Genomic DNA, 25077 nt, shown 5'->3' with positions numbered 1-25077 from the left:
AAAAAAAAGACTACTCCTCTGGAACTTGCACTGAACTGAATGTGTTATGTGAGGATGCAAAAGAACGTTTCACTTGCTCAATCAGCTCAAAGGCTCATATGCTTTTAAGAAGTGTACAACAGAGCTCAATTTATGCTCTAATGCTACAAGAGCATTATGCATAAATGCTACAAGTTTGAGTTTACTCATACTGTTCAGAATGCAAGTTCTACTCCAATATCATACATAAAATTTATACTTTATGCCACAATTTCAGTCTTTATTGCATTCAAATTCCATCACAGATAATCACATGTATTTTTTTCTCAGTTTTTACTAAGGGATTTCTGTTGATTGGCTGGTTTGCGGTTTTTAGTCCTTTTTTTTTAAAAAAAATAGTGTCAAAGCTTTCTTTCTGACCACTTGAAGGTTACTTGAAAGCTCTGATTATACCATTACAGTTTAAAGATGCTAGTTTGCAGAGGAATGCAACAATTCCACCCATCTTTGGTGGAATTCTGGGAAAAGCAACAGAATTCTCATATTCTGACTTCTTCTCATTAACACTTCCATTCACAGTTCAAAATAATGCTGTGAATTACCTTTTAACTGGCAGGGCTAAGGAGCAGATGCATGTGCTGTCCTGCCATCTCACATGTGACAGATGGCAGAGCAGACAGTGGGAGGCAGTATCAAACTGCAGCAGCTAAATCTGTAAGACTTACATCATATTCTCATGAAGGCAAAGTCAGCCTGATGCTCTATTCTCCTTCAAAATATTCCTTCATTTCAGCAAGTGAGATGTAGGGCTCATATAGACCAAGACTGGCATAGCAGAGCAACCACTATTACAGAGAATTAAAGGAAAAGCTAAAATATCTTTGTTTCCCTTTTTTTTAAAAAAAAAGGGGATATCAAGCAACTAACAACCTCCTTAAAAAAACATAACATGAGAATTTACAATAATCAATGGTCTTCCAAGAAAACAATCCCAGGGAGACTAGACTTGAAATTTAAAACTTGCTAAGGCTGTTAAGCAAATGGAAGAATAACCAGCCTTTCTAGATGATAAAGTCTCAGACTCTTGCTATAAAGAAGAAAGGCACAGTCATGTAGAGGTGTTAGTTACAATGGCTTTTTTTTCTTTGCATTTTTTTGGTTTGGGTTTTTTTTTTTGAGAATATCAAAAGAGAAGAGTCAACCCCTCAAACCAGAATAATTTGTTCTGTGAACAACAGAACCAATGAAGCCTGAATTAATCTGGTTTGTGTTCTACATCCTTAACCAACAGAACACAAGTCTGCTCAAATCAAGGTGCAGCATTTCCCAGTGAAGGCACAAACCTGACACTCTCCTCTCTATTAAGCCACTGAAATTTAGGAAAATTTACAACTAATAAATATCAGTGAGATCTCTGCCTTTCTGTCAAATGGCCGATCTTTTTCCTATCTTCTCAGTCTTTAAGACACAAGCTGAAAAGCCTAATTTCCTCTAAGACAAATTTCCCATCAAAGTACTAAGTAAACCAACGATAAGCTTAGTACATCCACTACACAGCTCCACCTCCTCAAACAAAATCCCACTCCTCTACTCTCAAATTGAAGGAATTCGAGTCTTTATGAAAACTAGGCTAGTGTGCCTAAATTCTCTCAGTGCTGTCAGCAATAACAATATTTGCCTCTGAAAGACACGATTTATGAAGATGAGAGAACAAAAAAGGGAAAAGCAAACAACATACGTTTTTACTGCTTCACAGCTATGTTTGCTGTGATGGTAGTTATGCACTCTGTTTTCTGATGGCCTGTTCTGTATAACACTGGAGAATATTTTCAACCAAATAAACAGAGATTACCATATTTTCTCCTCCCTTCTGCTGAGCAGCCTGAGTGAAGCCTGTCATGAACAGCTCTGAATGACGAACTATATAATCTGAGAGTCTGTCTTCTATATTCATGCGAAGAAAGCTATTCTAACAGCTAAATAGAGCCACAAGTAGTACACTTCTATTCACAGTAATGTCTCATGTTTTATTCTAGACCAAAGATCAGAGTAAAAAAAAAAACCCACACCCACAAAACTCAGAGAAAAAAAAACAACCTCCCCACATGAATAACTGAGAATGTAATTTCATTTGCAGAATGCATGAAAAGCTGCAGTGAAAACTGCTTCAGTTACTAAAATACCTAGTTATAAAATTAGATCTGTTCTTATATATTAATTTTTAAAGTAATTCTCCTATACACTTCATAAAAATGTTAATTTACCACCCACAAGTGTTTCATCATCACCACCACCACCACCACTAAGGACATTATTCTGAGCACTACAGAAATATGTAGGCCATAATTCTAACAAGCTTTCTATCTATTTCCAAGAAAAGTACTACCTTGGATCTCCACATCCACATTTCAATGTTCACTTTTATAGTCCAATTTAAAACTGACAACAATCCAGACAGTGCCCATCCTTTCCTGAGATGGAAAGCAGCATTAATTTGGGGCTGTATTCTTCACAGCTAGCAATTCTCTAAAGTTCTACAAAACTCATACTGTGATTGTCTGCGATTCTGACAAACCAGTGTGATCACCAAGAATTCCCATAAAGCTTTGTTTACCCCAAAAGCCAAACTGGAAAAAAAGCACACATTCTTTTCTAATTAAGAACCTGTAACAGATGTTTTTGATAAAACCCCCTAAATTTATCATTTACAAGATTTACTCAGACATTTGACTGTCTTAGAGTTTTGAGAAGAGTTAAGCTCCTGCTTATCAATCCAAACTTACTAGATTATACCTGAGAAATGGAAATTCTTATATAGGTGTTTAATAAAAAAACCCACTTCCTTTCCCATCACATCATTGCTTACAAACGTGAAAAGAATTTGATGGGCATGTCAGCTGGCTTTTTGAGAAAGAAAGGGAAGAAAGTCTTGGATTCATTCTGGAGGATAACATTAAATCCATTTTAGAAATTAATTTCTCCCATATCTTCTGAAAAGGAGACTTATGATTAACATTATATAATTGAACCAAGACACTACAATATATAGTTTAAAGACAAGACCTTACGGAAAATCAGCCCAGAACACTGCAGCAAAAACAAAGAAGGGTGAGGGTGGGGTGGATAGAGATGAAATGAGTACTAGAATTACAAAGAATAAAGAAGAACCAGATTATAAGCTAGATGCTTCTCTGGTCAGAAAGAAAGAAAATTTGAAGCTATCGAAACTGAAAAATATTTTATTATTAAACAGGTAATTTGTGAAATTCATTGCCCTATGTGTTCAGCCTAAATAAGATGTTAGCAAAACCAAACAAAGATTATACACACACACACACTTATAGATACATGTATATGTACATATACTTAAATGAGTAACCTCCAAATTGTGAAGATGAACAGAACGGCACAGTAAAGTCCTATAATTCCTATGCCACTACCAACTGAACAAACTTTTCAAACCAAAACCACTCTCAAATGTATTTCTTGATTACTCTCATAATTGTACTGAAAACACTATTCCTTAATATAATTCAGTGGTAGTAGCAAACAACTTTTAAGATTCTTCCAAAAGACCTTAATAAAGTAGAAAGAGACCTTAGATTTATTTTTCCATAAAATCCACACAATCTACACAAATTTATTGCTAGAACCTAGCAAAAGCTTAGTATATGCCTGAAAGAAAGCAGTTGATAATAATACTGCAGAAGGAACACAGTTATTTCAGAACAGATGACCAAAAGAAAAACTGTTCCATAAAAGCAGTGTAAAAAAATTGTTCTGAACGTAACCTCAAACTACAAGTCCAAGTGTCTCCACTGAGAGCATCTACCACAGTGCTGTGTGAGCCCCAAGCAAGGAAACCCTGCAGCCTTTAGAACCTTACACATAAAATGCATTTTCAATTCACTGAAGGAACTGTCAGAGAGAAGCCACGTGCTCACAGCAAAACGACGGCAATTAACATAGCAGACAAATTCTGCCCCAAGATTTAAGCTGACTGAAGTGCAGACTTCATTACCATTAGTTGCACCTGAAAGCAAAGAAAGCGTATGTTCTCCTCAGTCAAATATATTCCAGCCATAACTGTTTGAGGGAGGAAAGTAATGCAGGCATCTAAGGCAAAACTTATGTTGTTATGGGCAGTTAGACTTTTACACAGAGCAAACACTGATTCTAACATCGATATTGAAGAACTCATCATGAACTCCATTTTTAGTTAAATGCAGTTTCAGTAAGCTTATTCTCTTTCAAAACTCCTCTTTTGTCAGCGTCAAGTATTCCAAAACAAGTAATCAATTCGCAAAAACCAGACATAAATAAACTATCAAGACATGGGAAAAGCCATGATCCCAAATCTCCTCATTAACCATCCTCAGTGCTTTGGGTACGTTTGACATCTAGAGTTATAAGTAATCCTCATATACTCAGTTCTCATGAAAATAACTTCTGTATCAGTAAACACTTCTGGCCAATTTAAATAACAAGCAATCCTTAGAATAAGCAACAACTTTCTAACTCTAAATCCTAGGCATCTTTGAAGAAGCTTCAAAAGTCTCTGATTTGTAGGAGGACCTCAAAAAATTCAAAGAGTTCATAATTAAGTTTAAGATATACTGTTTTCCCATCCTCCTGAAAATTCACCCCAAGCTATGAAGTCTCGGAAAAAAACATTATGTCACACATGGTCAAAAGTTTCTTGTAATCCAGTCATCAGCTATTTTAAAAGACGCTTTCCATTCTCAGTGTATTTCAGTGAGCAGCTACAGACTTCAACCCAGCTGCTGCTCCAGGCAACGGGTGTCCAGCAACCACAATGACAGCTGAAAGACTCTCTTGTAGTTTCACAGCCTCCTCCTGGAATGGACTTGGGCACAACAGAAAAATAAACCAGGTCTAATTGGCCAGGATTTGGATAGTGAGAAACAAATGCAGAACTGAACAATTCACATAGCTTGTTCCAGCAGAACACTCCTCTGACCTTCTGTGCACTAAATAAGGCCTGAGGCTCATTTTCACCTCTGTATACAGAATAAAAATCAATTGCTGGTACTGAATGGGATTAAACAACATTAAGTGTCAAGGTTGCACAAGTGATCTCAATTCTAGTCTTCTAAGTTTTCTTTATATTTTCAGTTTTTCAACCTACATGTTTTTTTAACAGCTAAATAAATTTAACTTTCCTCTCTATTTCTACAAACACCTTTTCCAAAAAAGATTTGTGGGGAAAAAAGCAATTTGTTTTTCTATGGAATATTTTATTTTTTTACCAACTTAAATCATAATTTGCTTCCGCTTCATATACGTGTCTGGCTTTTATCTTACAAAGAAAAGAAATCAACGCTGGCAAAGGGATTTCAAAGCTCTGTTCTATTACCATTTTATAGATGTACGAATATAGGTGATGTTTTCTGAAGATTTCAGTAAGATTTCTTAAGATAAAGCGATACAGCTGAGGAATTGACTGTGAATTAAAAAAAAATCAAAATAGTTCTCATTGTTAAATCACTTACCATATGTACTACTTCAGGGTAAATAGGTTCTGTAATCACATTGCGATTGTGTGTGATATATTCTACCATTTCACTTAAAGCTGCTCTTTTTACTTCCTTCCATTTTAGGTCACTTAGTGGATCAGAAACAAAGTCAAAAAGTACACAACATTGTCGTAACTTCTGGATAAAAAGCTTTTCTTGATCAGCAGGAGGAACATCTGAAAAATGAAAATAATTCATTATAAATTATATTGTAGCAGACTTTCCCCTTCGCCCCAGTTTCACTTTCTGAGACCCAGGCACAGTGGCGTTAAAGACTACAAGCAAGCTTTCCGAATCTTCAAACAGCATTCAGGAATATAATGGTCCAGAGTACAAAACCCAGTAAAACACCCTGCACATGACAGAAGGGTTTAATGAAATCGCAACAGTGGTGCGTATTTGCCTTTGCCAGAAACAGACACTGCATGGAAAAAATACATTCTTGGAAAGAAAAAAACGCCTCAAGCAATGCCCCAAACAGCTCAGTTTGTGTAAAGAACATTATGCCACATTTGCAGAAATACTCTGGGCTTAGTATTAGATATAAATGTGTGGATCTTAAGTTTCAGCATGAGATTTAAGTCAAAGCCACTTTCTAATACACTCAGGAGCTGCCACCTCACAAAGACCATTTTTCTATCAAGTGCCTCCTCAGCACAACTGGCTGCTGAGACCACATCCAGTCACAGAATCACAACTCAAGGGTTTTTTTTAAACTTCATTAGCACAAGAAGCATTTAAAGAAAGGAGAGCAACATAACAAGATCTTCAACTATTTAGTCAATTTGTAACACTATTCTGAATGTTTGTTTCACACATCCAGGTGTTAGACCTGCATTATCCATCTATTCGAGCACTCACAGGAGTCTGCCTGGCTAATGGTGCCAGCACTGCAAAATGAAACACTGGTCTTCTAGAAAAGACCATACTTAATTACCAAGATGAATATAAGATAAGAGAAAACCAATACGTTTTAAAACCAATTGAGTAAACATCTATCTTGATATTTACTCATTGTTTAACCATCACCCAGATGCAGCTGATAAGAAGCTATTTTGATTTCTCTCTTCTGTGATACCTATGAAAAAAACTTCACATGCTTCAGACATCCTGAGAACAGACTCCTTATTTTCAATTACAAATAGAAAAAAACCCAAAAAATTCAAGAGAGAATATATTTGTACTCTTTTGGTAACACTCTATAATTGTCTATCATTTTTATACAGACACTTCACCTTTTGATACAAAGGTTACCTTGCCTTATACACTGTGTTTAGTGGTATTTTTACTGTTTGACAAGGATATCTAGGTCATAAAAAAATAAAATTTGAAAGTTTTTAGCTCTCGAATTTCAATAATTCTTGTGCTTACACCTTAATCCTCCCTACTGGTCCTCTGTAATTCATTGTTCAGTGCTTGCACCCAGAGCGAAATTAAATCGCACAGTATAAAAGTTTAGGTTACTGTTAAGAAAGAACTAACACAAGGACTGCTCTTTACAAATATTAATATGTTTGCAAATTAAAATACCTCCTCTATGACTAAGAATTCAACAGTTATAGAAGAAGTTATGCCTTTTAACTTCTGCAGAGCTTCAGCCTCAATACCAAAAAATACTGCCTGTGATTTATTTTTCACTTAAGTAATTCCATGAGCAGTTAAGATGACTAATGCATGTGAAATTATAGATCATCATACACAGAAAAAACTTTCAGTATCAGGACCTTAGCTTTCAATATTTAGGGAATACTAAAGTAACCAGCCAGAAGTAAAAAAAGAAGCATCACATTTTGACAGAAGCAACAATTCATGTGCAATTGAAACGGCCACACAAACACAGCACTGACATTAAGACAAGGAACTTGAACACAGGAGAGAAAAGCCTGCAAAAATTGACACTGCAACACATTTTGTTTCTGCATAATGACTTTTTTATTGTTAGATATTAACTGCTATGACAATAGCATGTTAAAAAAAGAGTACATCTAGGTTGCCTTTGTAAATATTTCTGAAGTTTACTCCCACTTCTGACAGTTGATGACTTTCCCTTTTCCTTTAGAGTATCATAAAATGCAAAACTTTTCATAAACAGAAGCAGCAAGAGCTACTGTCAAAGAATTTCAGGTGGTATTACTGCACGCAGGCACACACAACCTAACCCATGCATGTACAATCTCATAAACCAGATGTCTTACAGATACCTACAGTCCATCTGATCAGTTACACCCCATGCGCTACTCTCCTCTAAGCGCCTGACAAATTTCTCCTGAAGATAACAAAAGCTGTAGTAGTTCCTCCCTCCCCAAGAGAAGTTGCTTTTTAAAGAACTTTTCTTATAATAATCCTGGAGGACATATTTTGTTTAAAAGAGCTAGCTTTTTTTTTTTTTTTAAAGCTATGTGCACTGAATTGATCTGAAGATTAATTCCAGAAAAAAACCCCAAACTGTAAAGCAATAGCCCTGAAGAATATACAGAATAAAATGCAGAATACATGAAAAAGACTATAACCAGTTACAGACTTAAGTGTCACCAAGACACCTGGGATAGTGCAGACTTAAAGTGCAACAGCTTTCTGGCTAATAAACCAAAATTCCTGTCCAGCATTGTGAACAAGCCGAGGGTACTCTAAGTCACACAAATTTTGTATCTGAATACACACACTTTTGTCTATTTAGATTAATAACTATAGCAATGAATAATTTGTCCAGGGAAAGGAGTATTCAATTGATTAGCTTGCATACTGAAGGACAGCCAAATTTATGACCTGAATGTAAGAAGTCTTGGATATAACAAGTGGTTGGAGTGGTTACCTTTCCCGTGTTAACTGTAAAATGGAAACAGTTCAACTAAAGTGCAACAACACTTCACTTGAGGATACTGTGCTATGAAAGTAAAACTCCAAAAATTCAAAGCCTAAATAAAGACTTTAATCATATGATAACGGACATACAATTAAAGCAATTTACAGTACACTATCCTGAATGGGGAGGAAGCATTAAAGCTGTAATTACTACTAATTTCAGAAGTTAAAGACTGACACTAAGAAGGTCAAGAAACACCTTCAGGAGGCAAGCCACCTTCCTCACCATTTATTTTGAAGCGGTTTGAGTATTTTAACCAACTCAGTCATCCCGGTTATTTCAGCAGAGAGAGATGTTCTTTGTACAGACTGACCTAAGGAACCACGTTTTTTTTGTGTGTGCTCCCCCCCTTATGAATGTTCATCAACAGCTTTCAAGTCTGCATCTCAAATTTCTTGTGGTAGTTGCCTGTGGAGTACCTGCCATCAAATCAAGATCATTCCTGCTTTTAAGGTCTGAAAGTTTTCAGTATGACTGAAAACAGAAGCTGGCTAAGAAGCTGACCCAAACAGACTGCAATTTTTGTGCGGAGAACATTAAGCACGCTTGCAGAGCAACTTTGAGATGGCCCGAGAAGTAATTTTCCCTCCGCCACACACCAGGGACTACCTGGATACACTCTTTCAGTTAACTGCATGGCAACTTCTACTTCAAATAAGTGATAACCTGCAACTTCCAAGTGCTGAAGTTGACTGACATATTTGAAGAGACTGCTATAACACAAAACTTTCCACAGCTGAGCCACTCTAGAGCTCCATTCCCCAGTGACCAGGTGAAGGCCATGATTATTCAGAAGCAACTCTACACAATTATTCCAAAACTGGCATTTGGAGCTATTCACTGAGCAATTTTTTTTTTTTTTTAAAAAAAAACAAAACACAAACCAAACACATCTCCCCTCAAATCAAATCAAACCAAACACCTCATACACTCCACTCCCCCCTTCCATTTGCTAACCACTACTTACATCATTTCCACAGAATTTGTTTGTGAACTAACATAATCTTAAGACTCTTTGATCTGAACACCTACCCCTATGGATAATCATACGGCTTTTGGTCTCCTAATGGAACAGGAGCAGAGTTTTCCACATCCACAAAGAATTTCAGTCTTGCATATGCACTGGACATCCAGCAATTCCTGACAAAGGTTTGCACAGACAAGTATTGCAAAGGCATATTTTATGCCTAAACTTGCATTACTTATCCTGCCTGTCTTTTTTGCGAGATGGGAAAACACACCACATATCAAGAGAAGGCTGGTACTATGACAGCAAGGAAGGCTCCGGATCCAAGGATCAGCTTTTTGTCTTGTTCAGGACTTTCAGAGTTTCTTTCTTTTCAGTCCCCGGGTAACCGATAGACCAACTTACAGAAACAAGTAAAAAAGACACAAGCTCTACCCTTTCTGTTTTTACAGTACTGATACAGAACTAACTATTCAGTTTAAAATCTTCAACATCATCCTACACTGTGGCCTTGCCACATAAACTTGTCTACAAGTATAAAATATGTTTCTTTCTACTGTGTATTTGATACTAGCTGTGCTTTTATTATCAGACTAAACAGACCAGTAGCTCACTCTTTGAAAGGCAGCACTTTCAGTCAGTATCTCAGTTTTATAAAGCCTGGGAAAGGCCAGGTACTCAGCTACCCACTTGCCTTAGCAAAACATAGATCACTGGTTATAAAAGCTAAAATTTAACAGTCAACTTTGAATGAAAAGTGATTCCTTGGGAGCTTAAGAGAAATCTTACTGCGAGTTAAAGGTAAATGAGCTCCCTGCAAACTAACAGTTCACACTGGTAACTATCCTCCCTCTGTCCTTCCTTGCTTCTTAGGCAGGATGTGGCATCATTCTGTACTCAGGATGGAGTTGGAACACCCTGAGAAATCACAATTACTTTTTTTTTTTTTTAAGGTACAGCACAGCTGAAGAACTAAAACATAGTTATAGTCTTAAAAACAAACAAACAAACAAAACTTCAAGCTTTTTCTTCTCACCATAGTAAAACAAATCTTGCCTGAAGAAAGTTACAAATAGAAAAACTAAGTCAGAAAACACTGAAGTTCAGCTTTTAAGTGCCTGAACATACGTTTAATATTACATTATACCTGAACATTTTTGCATTGTAGGACAGTGGAGAACTTACTGTTTGCTGGAAAACATTTAATATTCCTCCAAATAAAAAAAAAAAATTAAAAAAAAAATCACATTTTCAGTTTTGTATTGTAATTGTGGCATCACAGAGCTTTGAGGACTGATTCATCCTCCATCTTTTTCAAAGAACCCCATTCTTCTATGACAATAATTTAATAGTAGCTGAATGGAGGACAAAAGGCAAGGCAGGGTAAGTAGGTGACCCAGAGATGTCACATAAAACAGCTGTTTTCTAGCACAGATTGGAAGTGAAATAAAGCTAGAACTTTAAAGGTTTTAGGTGTGTCCTGACAGGAAGAACAGCTGATACCATTTCTATCACAAAGCACAATTTGTGGTCAGTAACACTCTCTGCGTGACATCATTTTGAATGCAGAAAACAAGAGGCATGGTTTGATAATCTGCAGAAAATCCCTACAGAAGATGTTTTTTCTCAGTTACGTGAGCACTTTTTTTGCTCATATATAAAGACTCAGCAAAGCCACCAGTTTTGCTGAGCTGACAGCTCCCCATTTCATTAATAGCTTTTCTAATTCAAAATTGTCCAATACAAATGGCTACCAGACTCATCAGTACAGTACTCATCATGTACACACTCATCAGTAAGAAAAAATTCCTCTCATTTTAAATGAGCAGCCAGATTTTGTCATAAACACAGAGGTTTAAGTCAAAGAACCACCAAAGACCACCATAAAGAAGAGAGGGAGCACATGCAAAAACAAGGTCATAGAAAAAAAAGACATAACTGAAGATCACAAGCTAAAAGGAACTACTTCCTTAAGACACTGGAGCAAACATTTGAGTGTATAAGGTTAATCCTGCTCACAAGTAGATGATACATCTTATGAAACGTGCCTGCAAACCTACTTAAGGGCTAGGATTTTTAATGATGAGGAAAAACAACATTGAACTGTGAACAAGGGTGCTACCTAGAACACATCCTCAAGTACATTGATAACATGGTCCCTTCTTCTGGTCAAAAGGAATTATTAGCGTATTTCACATTTGATGTCTAGTGGAAAAGCAAGCAGAATGAAAGCTTTAGTGAAACTTTATAATTTGCACTATCTAGTTGTACCTCAACACTGGCAATCCAACATCTTGCATCGTTTTCCTAGACGTTTCAATTGATAGTACCATGGCAGCATTTTTTCAAAGAATAAGTAGAGTTCAAATAAGAGAAACGGAAGTTGCCAGACATTTAGGCAGAAGGATTGCAATGCATGAGAAAAAAGGACATAATCTGTTGAAATATGGGTTACCATAATTAGCACTTTTTCCCGAATTAGTGATCAAGTCCTTAAAATGAGAACATAAAACAATTACAGAAAACTAGGTAAGAAGATTAAAAGAGCTTGCCCAACACATTTGATAAAATTCTGTTTTAAATATTTACCTTATTTTGAAACAGTTACATTCCTATCCTAATCTCAAGCAAGAAGTACTTTTCTGGGTTACAGAACTTAATTGTTGCGTTTCTATTACTTCACAGACTCGCTGCATTTTTCACCGGTTTCATCAAAATCATTATGACAATAATTACTACTACATAGAGATGACATTCCCAGTAAACAGTATTCTATCCTAACACATGATATTGGAAATAAGGGGGTGGTGCGGGAACTAATCTTTCAACTCATGCATGGAAAAGTTTAATTAAAGCTATTACTTCTAGCAGCACTTAAAAATAAACTCAAGGAATACAAGAAATTGCTATAATTATATACAACATGCAACACATTTTACACTATAACTAGCAACCCTGAGAGTGGGAGTTTGGCTGCACATAACTCAAAGCAGGCAAGATATTGCTGTATGCATAGATTGAAACAGAAAATACATAAACATACAGCTGTTTGTACTGTTTTATTTGGAACAGTACTGATCCTGTAGAAAAGAAAAACAACAAAGAGGACCACAGCAATGAAAGCCACAGGAACACTCAAGGAAAACCAGACTGCTTGTACTAGACTCAAGAGCATGATATATAAAAAAATAATTTTAAGTGGCACAGAAGAGGAACCAACTTCTGCTCTTTACCTCACTAATGAGGATAAAGAGATGCACATGTAAGTGATGTAGTGCCATAAAAGAACACATCCTTACTCCAAAAGAATTGAGCTGTAAGTTTAAGGGCTTTCTCTAACAACCGTGTATTTTAACTGTAAACATTCCTACAGAGTAGTTCTCAGTAATTTTTAGTTTTTTTTTTTTTTTTTGAAACAACCCATATCCTGTCAGAAACAGGACACTGATGATCAGATGTACTTTGAGCCTGCTCTACAGCAAAACTATGACTCCCAAACAACTCCTAATCAATACCAGGAAATATTTTACAGGTATGTAAGAGGTTCTGTAACAATTACAAGAAAACACTATTCCAACCAGCTATTTATCACCCCAAAGCTGTTTTGTTCAAGGCCAGTTAGAAGGTGACCTGAGGACTGTAGGTGGATGCGCAAGGGACATTCCAAGCACTACCTGTCGCACAGACAGACTGTCTGTATCAGCTACCTTTATGCAGCACCACGATGCTCGGTAGCAGCCCAAGCATTCAGGAGAGGGGAGAAAATGAGAACCAGCTGCAATTACTGGCTATGTTCACTCCTCTGCTTTCAAGGAACTGAGCTGCTGCCAGAAATACCTTTTGGCTGTTTTTCACATAGTGAACTTGTAATTTAATTTCCCTTGTAATTCTTCCATTTAATGGGGGAAAAAAGGCTTTCAGAATCAAATGAACCACTGTAAAATAAAAAAAAAAAAAAAAGAAAAAAGCCACCACTCAAAGCCAGCACAGTTGAAGACAGCCTGAAAGGAACAAGCAGCACAGTCCGTCAGTCCTGAAGTAAAGCTCAAACCAGGTGCTTCACAACACTAATCCCCTTTGAAAGCTACAGTTGTTGGGGGATTCAGTGCTGAAGGTTACTGGTGGTGGTGGCTATTTCCTACCTACAACATTAAGTTGTGGTTTTGAGGACAGAGAAACTAAGTAATGACATTTAACTAGCAAAGATTTAAGACGGGAGAACTTGAAGAAACAGAAAAAATACTATTTGGCATAATTTTTACATACTTAACCTGAGGCACTGAAATTCCTTCCAATAACATCTTTTGCAGGTGTACATCATAAGTCTAATGATGATAAAAGTAGATCAACAGTGAATAATCCATGCACCTCATTACCTAATGATTTTTTCAAAAGTGGACCAACACCACCCTGCACCTAAGTTCCCGCTTTTACAGTTTTACCAGGAGTCAACGGTTTCATTTAGAGGCCATATGAAATTTTTTAAATCCTTAAGAATATATTTTAGAGAAATAAGGATTTTTTAGACTGTATTAAAATGTTTAAAAATACGAAGTGAAGACTAAAAGTAGTAACTGTACAAATACTTTAAAGGCAACGTACCATGAAGAGGAAAGCAGGAATACTTTTATAGGAAATGACAAGTGAAACAAGCTGAAATAGGTTTGAGCTAATAAAATAAAATTTCCACCTGAAAATCATGGAGAAAAAAATGACAGGGAGGATAACCAAACAGGCAACAAGAGAAAAAAAACTGTCTTAATAAGGAAATCCTGAATTCCCTAGCCATTACAGCATTCCCAAATCCATTCACATGCCATAAAAACAAGTGTATTATGCAAAATCTTCAATTGCATGTGAAAATTGTAAAGTAATTTTTAAATATGTATAACAATCTCTCTGAAAAAAATGAAGCACTGATGTGGCAAGACCAGACTTTAGTTACACTACAGAATATAACTCAAGTGCATGGCGTATTTCAGAGGATTTGTATGAAGTGAATTGAAGAAACCCATGAAACATTGAACAAACACTGCCGCTCAGGATGCTCGTCCTGGCCACCTGCTGTGAGCAGCAGTGCTGTTCCCCAAAACACACCCAAACTCCATACACAGACACAGAATTCTAATCAGATACTGCGTATGCGTCTGAGTAACTTGCCAATCGATGTTACCTGTCACGCATCTACAATAAATATAATTCAAGGAACAATCAACCACCAGAACGTAAACCAACTTGGTTACTTCCTCAGAGTGTGTAAGCCCGCTTCTTCCTCTCCCCCCTCCTCGGATATGTGCTAAACCCTGTGGATAACTGCTTGCTTGCTGTTGGATGCTTCTGTGTGACAAAATAGGTGAATTTAACTATGACATTTAGAATAATTATTAACAAATAGCACAAGAATTCATAGAAGATTTTGGGTCACATGTTGCCTTAGAAAGTGACAACACAATATATTAGAAAACATGAAGAAAAGCCCCCCATGGTTGGCAATGGTCAAACGTGTTTCACACCCTAACGCAACCTATACCAAATACACAGCTCTGGTACAAGAACTTTAAATTATAACTACAATTGCATGCTCTTTCCAGCTTGTCTGAAGTTACCTTTTATTTATAAATTAACAAACACTTCCATTACCTTTCCTCGATGACAACACTAAATCAGCTTTCTAAATTCGCCATTCTTTTCAAAATTAGAGCTACAATGGCAAACATGGTAGGTCTTTTGAGAAGTCTGTTTACAGGAAACTCTTAGCTGAGATGCCAATGAAGGTCCTGAATGGCTGATCAACAACTGTAATCATCTCAAATTGCCATTCAGTGTTCAAAGAGTCATTACAGGATCTACAGAATTATCACGAAACACCACCAGGACTTCTGTGGGTTTGAGAGCAATTACTTAATAAATTTTAATAGACAGTAAGCCCTACCTGCTGTGGCAGGTTTTGTTAGTTTGGGAGGTGGTGGTTGGTTTTGTGGGTTTTTTTTTTTGGTTAGTTCGTTGGTTGGGTTTTTTTTGTTTTGTTTTGGGTTTTTTGTATGTGTATTCTGATTCAGTGCCCAGTCTTCCTCATTTTTGGCATAAACAATGCTTCCCCGGTCTCACACACCTGTGTTATTTAAGCACCTGGTGTGATGTGACAAAGATAAAAGGTCCAGCATGATAGCAACGATGTTTTGGGAAAAATCACCTTAGGGCTAGGTCAGCACCTGGCTTAGCAGCCACTGCTGGACATCTCAAAGGCTAACAACAACTACTTAAAGTGCTGACAGCAGTTCCCTGCTGAGAAATAAATATCGTGTTTCAGCAAGGAAAGTTTTGACTCCAATATGGTAGAAAGCCAACTAGACCCATTTCAAAATGCACTAAAATACACACTTTCAACATAAACCACATTAAGATGACTAAAGATGTAATATACTCATGCATTTTAAAAGGAATGAAGTGCCTAAGAATATTCCATTTAATTAAAAAACCATTCTAGCACAATCCAACATTTTTTTCCTCATATATTTGTCTGAAAACATGTACATTTCCTTCAAACAGATGTCTTCAGCCTCACAAAGGAATTCTATTAAGAACAGAAACTGTACCTACCAGCAACAGTGTCCGGAACAGAAGATGCTGCCAGAAAAGCTGACATTCTACTGACGATTTTCACTGAATTTCCACTCCTCTCACACAGCAGAAGGAGTGGAGAATTTCATTACATAATGCATTTATATTGGAGCTTCCACCAAATCTGTAAATTTACAGGGTACAAGTTCTTAGCTTTATTAGCTAGGAATCCAAGACTGACCCATCACTGCAAGTCCAGAAGCCTTTACGTTTATAAACAACTCACTTCCAGCACCTTTCCATAAACACTATTTTATGTACAATTTTATTTTTAAGCAGACAATTTAAAGCCATGATAAAAGCAATTTATTTTAATTTCTTCTATTTAAAATAAGCCTTAGCATTCCTTATCCTTTAAGCTATATTGAGTAGTTAATTTTCAATAAGAGGGAAGAAGAGTTATGTAGTGATATATATGCTCAAAATTTTACTTTAGAGATGAGTTTATTCCAATTCAAATGTCAGTAATATCTTAATTTTCCTACTGGTGAAAGAACAACACAGAATTTTTCACAGCATTTGAATAATTTTAACAGACATTCCTCCAAAAAGCCCATAAATTGATTTTTTTATTTTTAAGGTACTTGATATAGAAAGTTGACATGTCACCAGAGCAAAAGATTCAAAAATATTCTGGGAACATGTTGGAAGCAAGATTCTAGAGTTACGCTAGCTACAGTTCCTTTGGAAACCATTTTAAAAGAAAAACTTAACATACCCAAAGGGCGGGCCATACACTTTTACCTTAAATTATTTAAGGGATTAAAAGTTTTGAACAATTTCGTTGAAGTCTTCCTTCCAATGTGGCCTGAATGAACACAGGACACATTTGAAACACCACTGACACTGTTACGATTTCACCTTAAATGCAAAAGCAATACAACAATTCAGTTCTTGAGGCTGTGTGAAGATACACAGCTTGTAGCTTTAATCTGAAAAACAAATAAAAAACCTTCCCTGGAACTCAAAATGAGAAGTGTTTCAAATGAGTAGACTCCTGTAAACTAGAGAAGGTCTAAATGAACAATTTTACTCTGTTTCCACATCTTTTACATTTCTTTATGTAGATTATAAAGAAATTATTTACTTTAAAAATTCAGATCACTATTAGTAATGAGCAATTACAAAAATAGAAGCCTGACATAAAACTGTCACTTCCACTACTGATAACAATCCAAAGCCAGACCCCACCCCTAATTTTAACTGCATTTGAAAAAGAAGAAAACTTAATTATCAAATTACAGCAGAAATAGTGATGCTTTGTATGTGTACGAAGTGGAATTGATTAAAAGAGGTGCAGATGTGTCTTTAAAGTATCACACACTCAGAGAATAATTTAACTATGTTTTGCCATCTGAGACACAGGCATGCAGGCAGAAGCCAAGCACCAGCTTTGTTAAGCTGGCAGACTGTACTTTCACTGGTACAGGGCTTTATTCTTGGGCATAAAGTTTAAAACATAAAGCCACTACCACTAGAGGAACATCGTGTCCGCATATGATGAAAATATTCCTGTATCTATTAAATATTGCTGGTGCCAACTTATCTATATCGTTTACAAGGCAGTTTCAGTAGCTAATTGTATCTGATAGCACACAGAGAATCAGCTGACTCTAGAGAAGCTGAAATTAATTATTAAAAGCTTTGAACAGAATTGGGAACAAAAATTTTCATCAGAAACAGATCACACTGAATTTTAAGCTTAAAATGTATTTCATAGCAACAATCACAAACTAGAAGATTTTTGATGTTCTGAATAATAATTGAGGAAAAGTGCATTTATTTTCATATAACTTTGCTTCCCTGAAACAGCATGCAAATTACACAATGAGTCAGTAAATGCAACTTAAAAACTCCAGCTGACTACCTTCCTATAATTTCATGGAATTTTCAGCTCAACAAGCGGCCCCCTCCAGAGACACTTTACAGTTGTACCCCTAGAGATTTTAAGTGCACTGTGAACACTAAACATCCTCATCACTTCCAACAGCAGAACTTACACGTATGCTCTTCAGATGGGCAAGGGATCTATACCAGGGCAAAAATAACCCAAAGTGAAGTAAGAGGAATGACAGCACACAGAGCACAAGCAGTAAAAAGGTACAATACATCCTTTAGTACAAAGCTATGCACAGTATGTGAAGAGTTAATAAGCATGTCACCATGTTAAATGCAGCAGGAGCGATAACTATGCAAACTCCTTTAAATCTGTTCTTGGTCAAGTATTAAACACACTCCTCATGAGTTGCTTCAGTGTATACCATTAAAACCCATCCATCTACATCTGGATGTCCTTCGAAAAAACCTAGCGAAATCATACAAGAGGCAATACGTAACAGTCATTTGTGCCAGTATCACTCCTTTATCAATTCAGATTATTACCTCAACCGATAAAATTATTACATCAATAATTGACGAAATTTCAGTAAACATGCCACAATCCTATGAGTTCATTAAGAACAGCACTGCTGCTTGCTCTTGAGGAAGATGGCTTGTTTCTCCCTTTTGAAGCAGCACTTTTAGAAAGAAGAAGTGGATGGGTTTCAAAAAGCCACTGATTCAGTGTACAACTGATTAAGCAATATTAAAGAGCAGCAGCGGCTGAGAACTTGCTATGAGAATATAAGAAACGTTTGGCAGGATGAATGACCATGAACGTCAGGAGTCAAGGTCAGTATCAACAGAGTTTGAACGGCTCGGCAGGAAGGCACCTGTATCAGCCCAAACACACAGCTGGTTCTCAATCCTTCAGACACCAAATTACAACTGTTTCAATATGGGAGAAAAGGGAAGAATGAGCACTTTTATCTCCTTTAAAGCACAGATAAGGTTTATGCATTTGATCCAAACCCAACAAAAACTATAACCCACAAGCAGGACAGAAAGCGTGTGCTGGCCAGGAGAAAACCCCCTTATTGGATTACCAGGGGTGAAAAATATTTTGAAGGCCTTTTGCACCAGAATATTCCACAAAAGTAAAAACTAAACCGGAATTTTACAAGGAGCTGTAATTTTTTTTATTTAAATTCACTGAAAGAGAATTAGCACGATTCATCACTGTGATGGAAGCATCTCTGAAAGAAATGATTAAAATGTCTACTCTCTATACTTTCCTCCCCAAGGAAGATTTTACTCACTTCTCACAACAGTCACTGTGCTTTAAATGTTTACTAAATTTAAATGTGTTGAAGGATTAAAGGAAATAAATATTCAAATAAACATACATGCTGAGACCAGTTAAATCCATCACCCTTAAAAATATCTACTTATGTGGAAAATGCAAGGAGTATGTGACTGTGAAGATCATCATTACGCAGAATATAGAGAAGGAATAAAAGACCCATTTTCCACTGCAGTACACACTAACAGCAAAAAAACAGTAGCATGAAAGGTGACTTCCTGAGATTTTTACGTATGCCTTCACAATCAGCGTAGGCTGGTTCCAGACTATCATAAACATTAATACCCACAAAAGGCAAATGGAGCACATGTAAAGGAAATCATGCTTGAAATTTATCAAGTTTTTGGAAAATAGTTGTCATTTATCAACTTTCTAATATCTCCGTTTTTTTTTTTTTTACTTTTAACATAATGTTTCTATAATGCAGGAAGATTACCAGAAACATGTAAGAATCTGTGGCAGAAATCACACTGTTCAATATTTTCATAAACATCACAAAACAGGAATACCAAGGTCACACAGTTTGTTGAAGTATTCATTGTCAGGTTAAAGCCCGTTAAAAAGAGCTACAGAAAAATCTCATGATACCGAGTAAATTAATTCAATCTATTAGATCTTTCCAAAAGATCATAAATGTAAAGAAACGTGGGTGATATAGCTGACTGCACATTTATGAGTCCTCACTTATTTATAGAATCATAGAATCCATATCATCCAGTTCCAACCCCTCTACCATGGGTAGGGACACCTTACACTGGATCAGGCTGCTCAAAGCCTCATCCAGCCTAGCCTTGAACACCTCCAGGAAAGTGGGCATCCACAACTTCTCTGCAGAAGCTGTTCCAGTGCCTCACCACCCTCACAGTAAAAAATTTCTTCCTAATATCTCATCTCAATCTCCCCCTCTTTCAGCTTAAAACCATCACCTCTCATCTTATCACTGCACTCCCTGATTAAAAGACTCGCCCATTTTAACAATTTGCAAAACAACAATAAGAATAATTTACAACACCACAACATCAAAAACAGAGTTAACAGAGGTAAAATATTACTAATACACATGCTGGCACCAATCATATTTAAAGTCTACCTTAGTAACTGAAGGGAAAAGAAGAAAAAAAAAAGGGGGGAAAAAGGATGGTTTGCAATAAGAATGCTGCTCTTTAAATTTAAAAAAGTATATTAAAATTGATATTTTAGTATTTTTAAGTGACAGTAAGTCAAGTCATGTATCAGTCCCACATGCAACAATGAATCACAGAATCATAGAGTAATTTTCACCAGAAGGGACTGTCTCATGTCTGCTCGCCTAATCCCCCACTCAAAGCAGGCTGAACTAAAACCTGGCCACTTGTGGCATTATCCAGTCAGGTTTTAAGTGTCTCCAAGCACAGAGATTTCACAGCCTGTTGTGGAATCTTGTTCCAGTGTTTTACCACCTTTACAGTGATTTTTTTTTCTCATAATATACAATAACAATCTCCTGTGCTGCAAGTCTCAGTAGTTATTTCTCTCTCAGTCACCGTGGAGCTCTAAGAGCCCAGCTGTGTCCTCTATACCCTCCCATCAGTTATCTGAAGACAAGATCTCCCCTTTGCCTTCCCTTCCTCAGGCCAAACAAACCCAGTTCTTCTACCCTCCTTTTGTACATCAGGAGATTAATGGCTACTGCTGCACACTGAATTTGGACTGTATTACTTCTGAAGCATGAGCTTTGGCCTCTGCTTCCCATTTAATTACAAAATGGATTTTTATTTTTTTTTTTTATAGCTCAGTAACAATTCATGCAAAGCAAGAGTCTTCATGATTTTCAGAAAATATAGTTAGACAAAACTATCTTCAGGTCAATTATTTTTTCCAAAACCAAACACATTCTGGGTTCTTTCTAAAATAAAAGGGCTGAGCTTTTCTCCTTTAAGAAATAAACTACATACTTCAGGTTCAAATGCAATATGCAGCTCACTTAAAAGTAATTTCCTATGTTTGCACATTGTCAAAAGGGACTTGACCTTTCATAGCCAAGTATGAAAACATAAAGGAAGTGGAAATGCACCTCGCAATAACAAGATAGCACTTGGCTGCTTTAAGAACCTGGCAGTAGTTCACAGCGATCAGGTAACCCCTCAGCTTCAAATCAAAAGTGGCTGATGCTCAGGGAAAACACCACTGCCAGGTACCCGGTGCTATGTTAGTACCTAATGCAACCCAAGTCATTTATCATTGGCCTTTTACAAGAATGCAGATTTCTATCTAAATATTCAGGTATTTACATCACAAAAATGTTACCACTGACATCTTTTGCCAAAACCTGTAGAAAAGCACTACCTGAAGATGGAATATGAACTGCCTTCCATCATCCCTTACTTAAGAGTAATACATGTGAGAAGCACATTGAAAGAACAAAGTTAACATCACGTGACCTACATCTGCTTTGAAAAGAGTCAAACCATCTTTCACAAAATTCAAAGTAACTTAAATAAAGTTGAACCTGTCAAAAAAAAAAATGCTGCTCTGGAAGGCAGAGAAGGACGGACAATGAAATATTCAGAACAAGTTACAGCCTACAGGAAGCCTCAGTGAGCTGACACAGTATCAGGGCACTCACCCTCCTTCCCACACAACTTTCAGTACGTCTTGCAAAACATCTCAAAAACAATTTTTGAAAAGCATGAACAGACATTACCAATCCCAGCCAGTCAGCAACTAAGCTGTTGAAGTAAATTCTACATTCTGCTAATTCTGCCACTGCAGATGAGAGCAGAGTGCTACCTATATTTTGTTCAAATATTTGTGTCTTGAGTTCACAAAAATACTGACATTCGGGCTCCTTTTATATTACTGATAAAATACCACTAAGAGAGTTTTCTTAACAGCACTGCACTGAATTCTTAATGAAAAATGAATACAAAACCATGAATAAAAACACATAATCTGCCTGCAGAATGAATTACGATTATTGTCTACCTGCAACTGCACTCTGTGCTATGGCTACAGTTTCCAGCAAAACAACTCGCAGCAGTAAATATGAACTGGTAACCCTGAAGTCTAGTGACAAATGTTTACTGTTTGTTCTAATCCACGCTGCTTTTACAGCTGCTTTTTTTGCTTGAAGTACTGAGACAGAAATCAAAAGGTCCCGATTCCTTCCCCCAGGCCTCATTTCATTTATGTGGATCCTCCTGTCAGCGCTTTGAGTGCACTTCCATCACCCTAGGGGTTCAGCTGCCAGAAGGGCTCCATAAGGAGAAAGACTCATCTTGAAAACATCACTCAGCACTTTGCTTCCCTCCTTGCTGTAAGGGTCTTAGATTCATAATACCCAATAATACTCTTCACTGTGCTGTCCTAACGTCACCTTTATAGCCAGTGATCCTGTCTGTGCACAAAGACCCTAAAAGGACCTCTCCATGCACATATCCCATGGCCAGGTGCTTTGGCTACACAGCTTTTTTCACAGCCAGCCACCAGCACAAGTGGCTGCTCAGGATCACAAACCACAGCAGTTATGCCATGGCCATAATGGCGGCTCAAAATGAAATTGTAACTTTCCTGGAAGCTTTGAATTATTCCAATACAAGTTAAATTTTCAGTTCACTGTGATAACAAGTCACAAGCAGCTCAGTTGACCATTAGGTGCATTTGTACCCTAGAAAGATCAACACAGCAATAGCATAACTTGGATCTCCTGGAAAGCCTGTTGCAGGTGGAACAGGAGGGCTCACTGTCCTTGCAGGCCAAACACGCACTGAGCCAATCCTTTCAGTATATAGTAATAGCTCTGTGCCACTTGCATCCAGTGTGGATTAGGCTCTTTTGGTGCTTGGTATTTTCCAAAAACAGGTCAAAAGTCATCTCCTGCTGATCTGATTTCTACAGATTGTTGGCAGTTGTTCAAGACCAATCTGTGGTTGTGACAAAGGGCACAGTATCACAGTACATGAATGAGGAAAGGAGTGATCAGGGTCAGCCAACAGTCGAGTGGCTACTGAACAAGTCCACAGTGAAGAGGCACAGCAAGCCAGGTAGTCAACGCATCGGGATGCAGCGAGGAATATTGCTGGACGACCACACAACCATAGAATGGTTTGGATTGGAAGGGACAATGAAGGTCATCTAGGCCAATCCCCCTGCAGTGAGCAGACATGTTCAACTAGATCAGGTTGCTCAGCTACAGCCTAGCTGAGGCAATGACCAAGGCCAAGGGCCTGAGCTTAAAGACAGCTCCTGAGCAAAAGGGGAACCATGACAAGACTTTCACAGATCTTTCCACAGCAGTCTCACTCATGGTTACATGGCTGTACCATATCCAAGATGCCCTTGAGCACCAGCAGCCAAGTGAACTGCAGAAGATGAGGTATTTGAAGCCCTACAAATACCTACTGCTTCTTCTTATTGGTGATAGTGCAGATATCAGTGATAGCAACAATAGTCAATAAAATTCTAACACCCTTATTTCATAAGGCTTCAAAGACTGTTTTTTTAGAAATAAAATTAAAGCCAAATATGGTACAATATCAGGGTAAAATACATAAAATACAATACATCATCTCAAGATGTAGTACTCGTACTAGAAATTTAATCCTATACTGCAACAGATGATGTAAAAGGACAACTCCAAAAGTAGCACAGATTGGGACAAACAGTCAGCATTTGTCATCAGGCGTCAGAATTACTAGTTCATTTTTACTGCTATTAGTTTTGTACGCATTGCTTTGACAAGCTTCATTTTGGAGGCAGGTTAGTGCTGGTAACAAGAGAGCAGCTTGTGAGATGAGTTATACACCAAAACCCAAAGCAATTCTGTATACATATACATATGATGGAAGAGATGCTTTTCCCTTCCCAGCATAAAGAAACTCCTCTGGGCTATAACACCAGAGACCCATCTAATTTCCTATCACCTGAAAAATGCAAAACAATCTCCTAGTTATTCCTTAATTACTTTCAAGAAAGTCCACTCTCACCATCCATTTAACAAAACAAACAAACGAACTAACCACACAAACCAAACCACAAACCCCCTTAACCTCTACTTTACTACTGTATATCCAGTGCATCAAAAATTTAGGTCTTAGGAAAGTAAAGGTCAGAAAAATTTCTTAAAATCCATTGTTTCCACAGTTACGTATTTGACTTGAGCAACAGGGATAACTAATTCACTGACAAGAACATTTTTATCATACCAAGAAAAAGGATTGTTAAGGTTCATCATTATAACAGTTCATCATTACTATTCCAAGCTTGGTTTGTTTTCCTGATTTGCACCTTTAAAAGATGGTGGTTTCCCCCCTTCCAAAAGGCAGCACCCATGAGAGAATTAAGGTGATTTGCAGAGTGAAAAGTGAAGGCCTGTGTACAGGTCAGGCAGTTGCAATTATATTTCTTTGACAACAAGCACAGCCCCTATTGTAACTCCAGGGAATTTTATTGCATTTCCCCCCTACACACAGACCAAAATTAGAGTCTTCTAGAATACATCCAGTCCCACTTCAGACAGAAAAGGATATGGCTCTTTTAAACGGTAAAGACACATCATGATTTCTTAATACATGAAGACCAATGCTACTGCTCAAAATGAACAGACTTCTGAACAGCTGGGTTGTTTTAAATTCTCAAAGTAAAATTTTTTCAGTGTAGGGAATATTAATGAAAAAAATATTCTTTTCAGTACTAACATTGAGCCTACACCAGCAAAAGCTGAGAAGCAAAGGTAATTAGAATGCTGTCAGCTGTTTCTTGCATATAAATGCCATTGTTCAAGGTATGCTGATCCCTACCTAACACACATTGTGCCTTTTCATAGGAAGTCCTAAACAAAAACTACCTTAAAAGACTTTTTTTTTTTAAAAAAAAAAAAAAAAAAGCAGCTTTGGTTGGTTAACAGACAGCTAAAAAAATACAGCAACCCTTCCCCCACAGCAATACAAAA

At 37.1% G+C, this 25077-nt stretch overlaps 1 protein-coding gene across 2 annotated transcripts in view; it reads right to left on the bottom strand.

The window, feature by feature from the left end:
- PPP2R5C (protein phosphatase 2 regulatory subunit B'gamma) overlaps positions 1 to 25077 on the bottom strand; it is an 85804-nt gene that overhangs the window by 29975 nt on the left and 30752 nt on the right. For both annotated transcript variants that reach the window (XM_054067835.1, XM_009559147.2), the window contains one exon: positions 5493 to 5692. In XM_054067835.1, the coding sequence (XP_053923810.1) occupies positions 5493 to 5692 (200 nt within the window). The remainder of the gene's footprint in view (positions 1 to 5492; positions 5693 to 25077) is intronic.

Source organism: Cuculus canorus, chromosome 5 (genome assembly GCF_017976375.1).
Source record: "Cuculus canorus isolate bCucCan1 chromosome 5, bCucCan1.pri, whole genome shotgun sequence".
Classification (NCBI taxonomy): Eukaryota; Metazoa; Chordata; class Aves; order Cuculiformes; family Cuculidae; genus Cuculus; species Cuculus canorus.
Note: the sequence above shows the minus strand (reverse complement) of the source record. Positions and strands in the feature narration are given on the sequence as shown.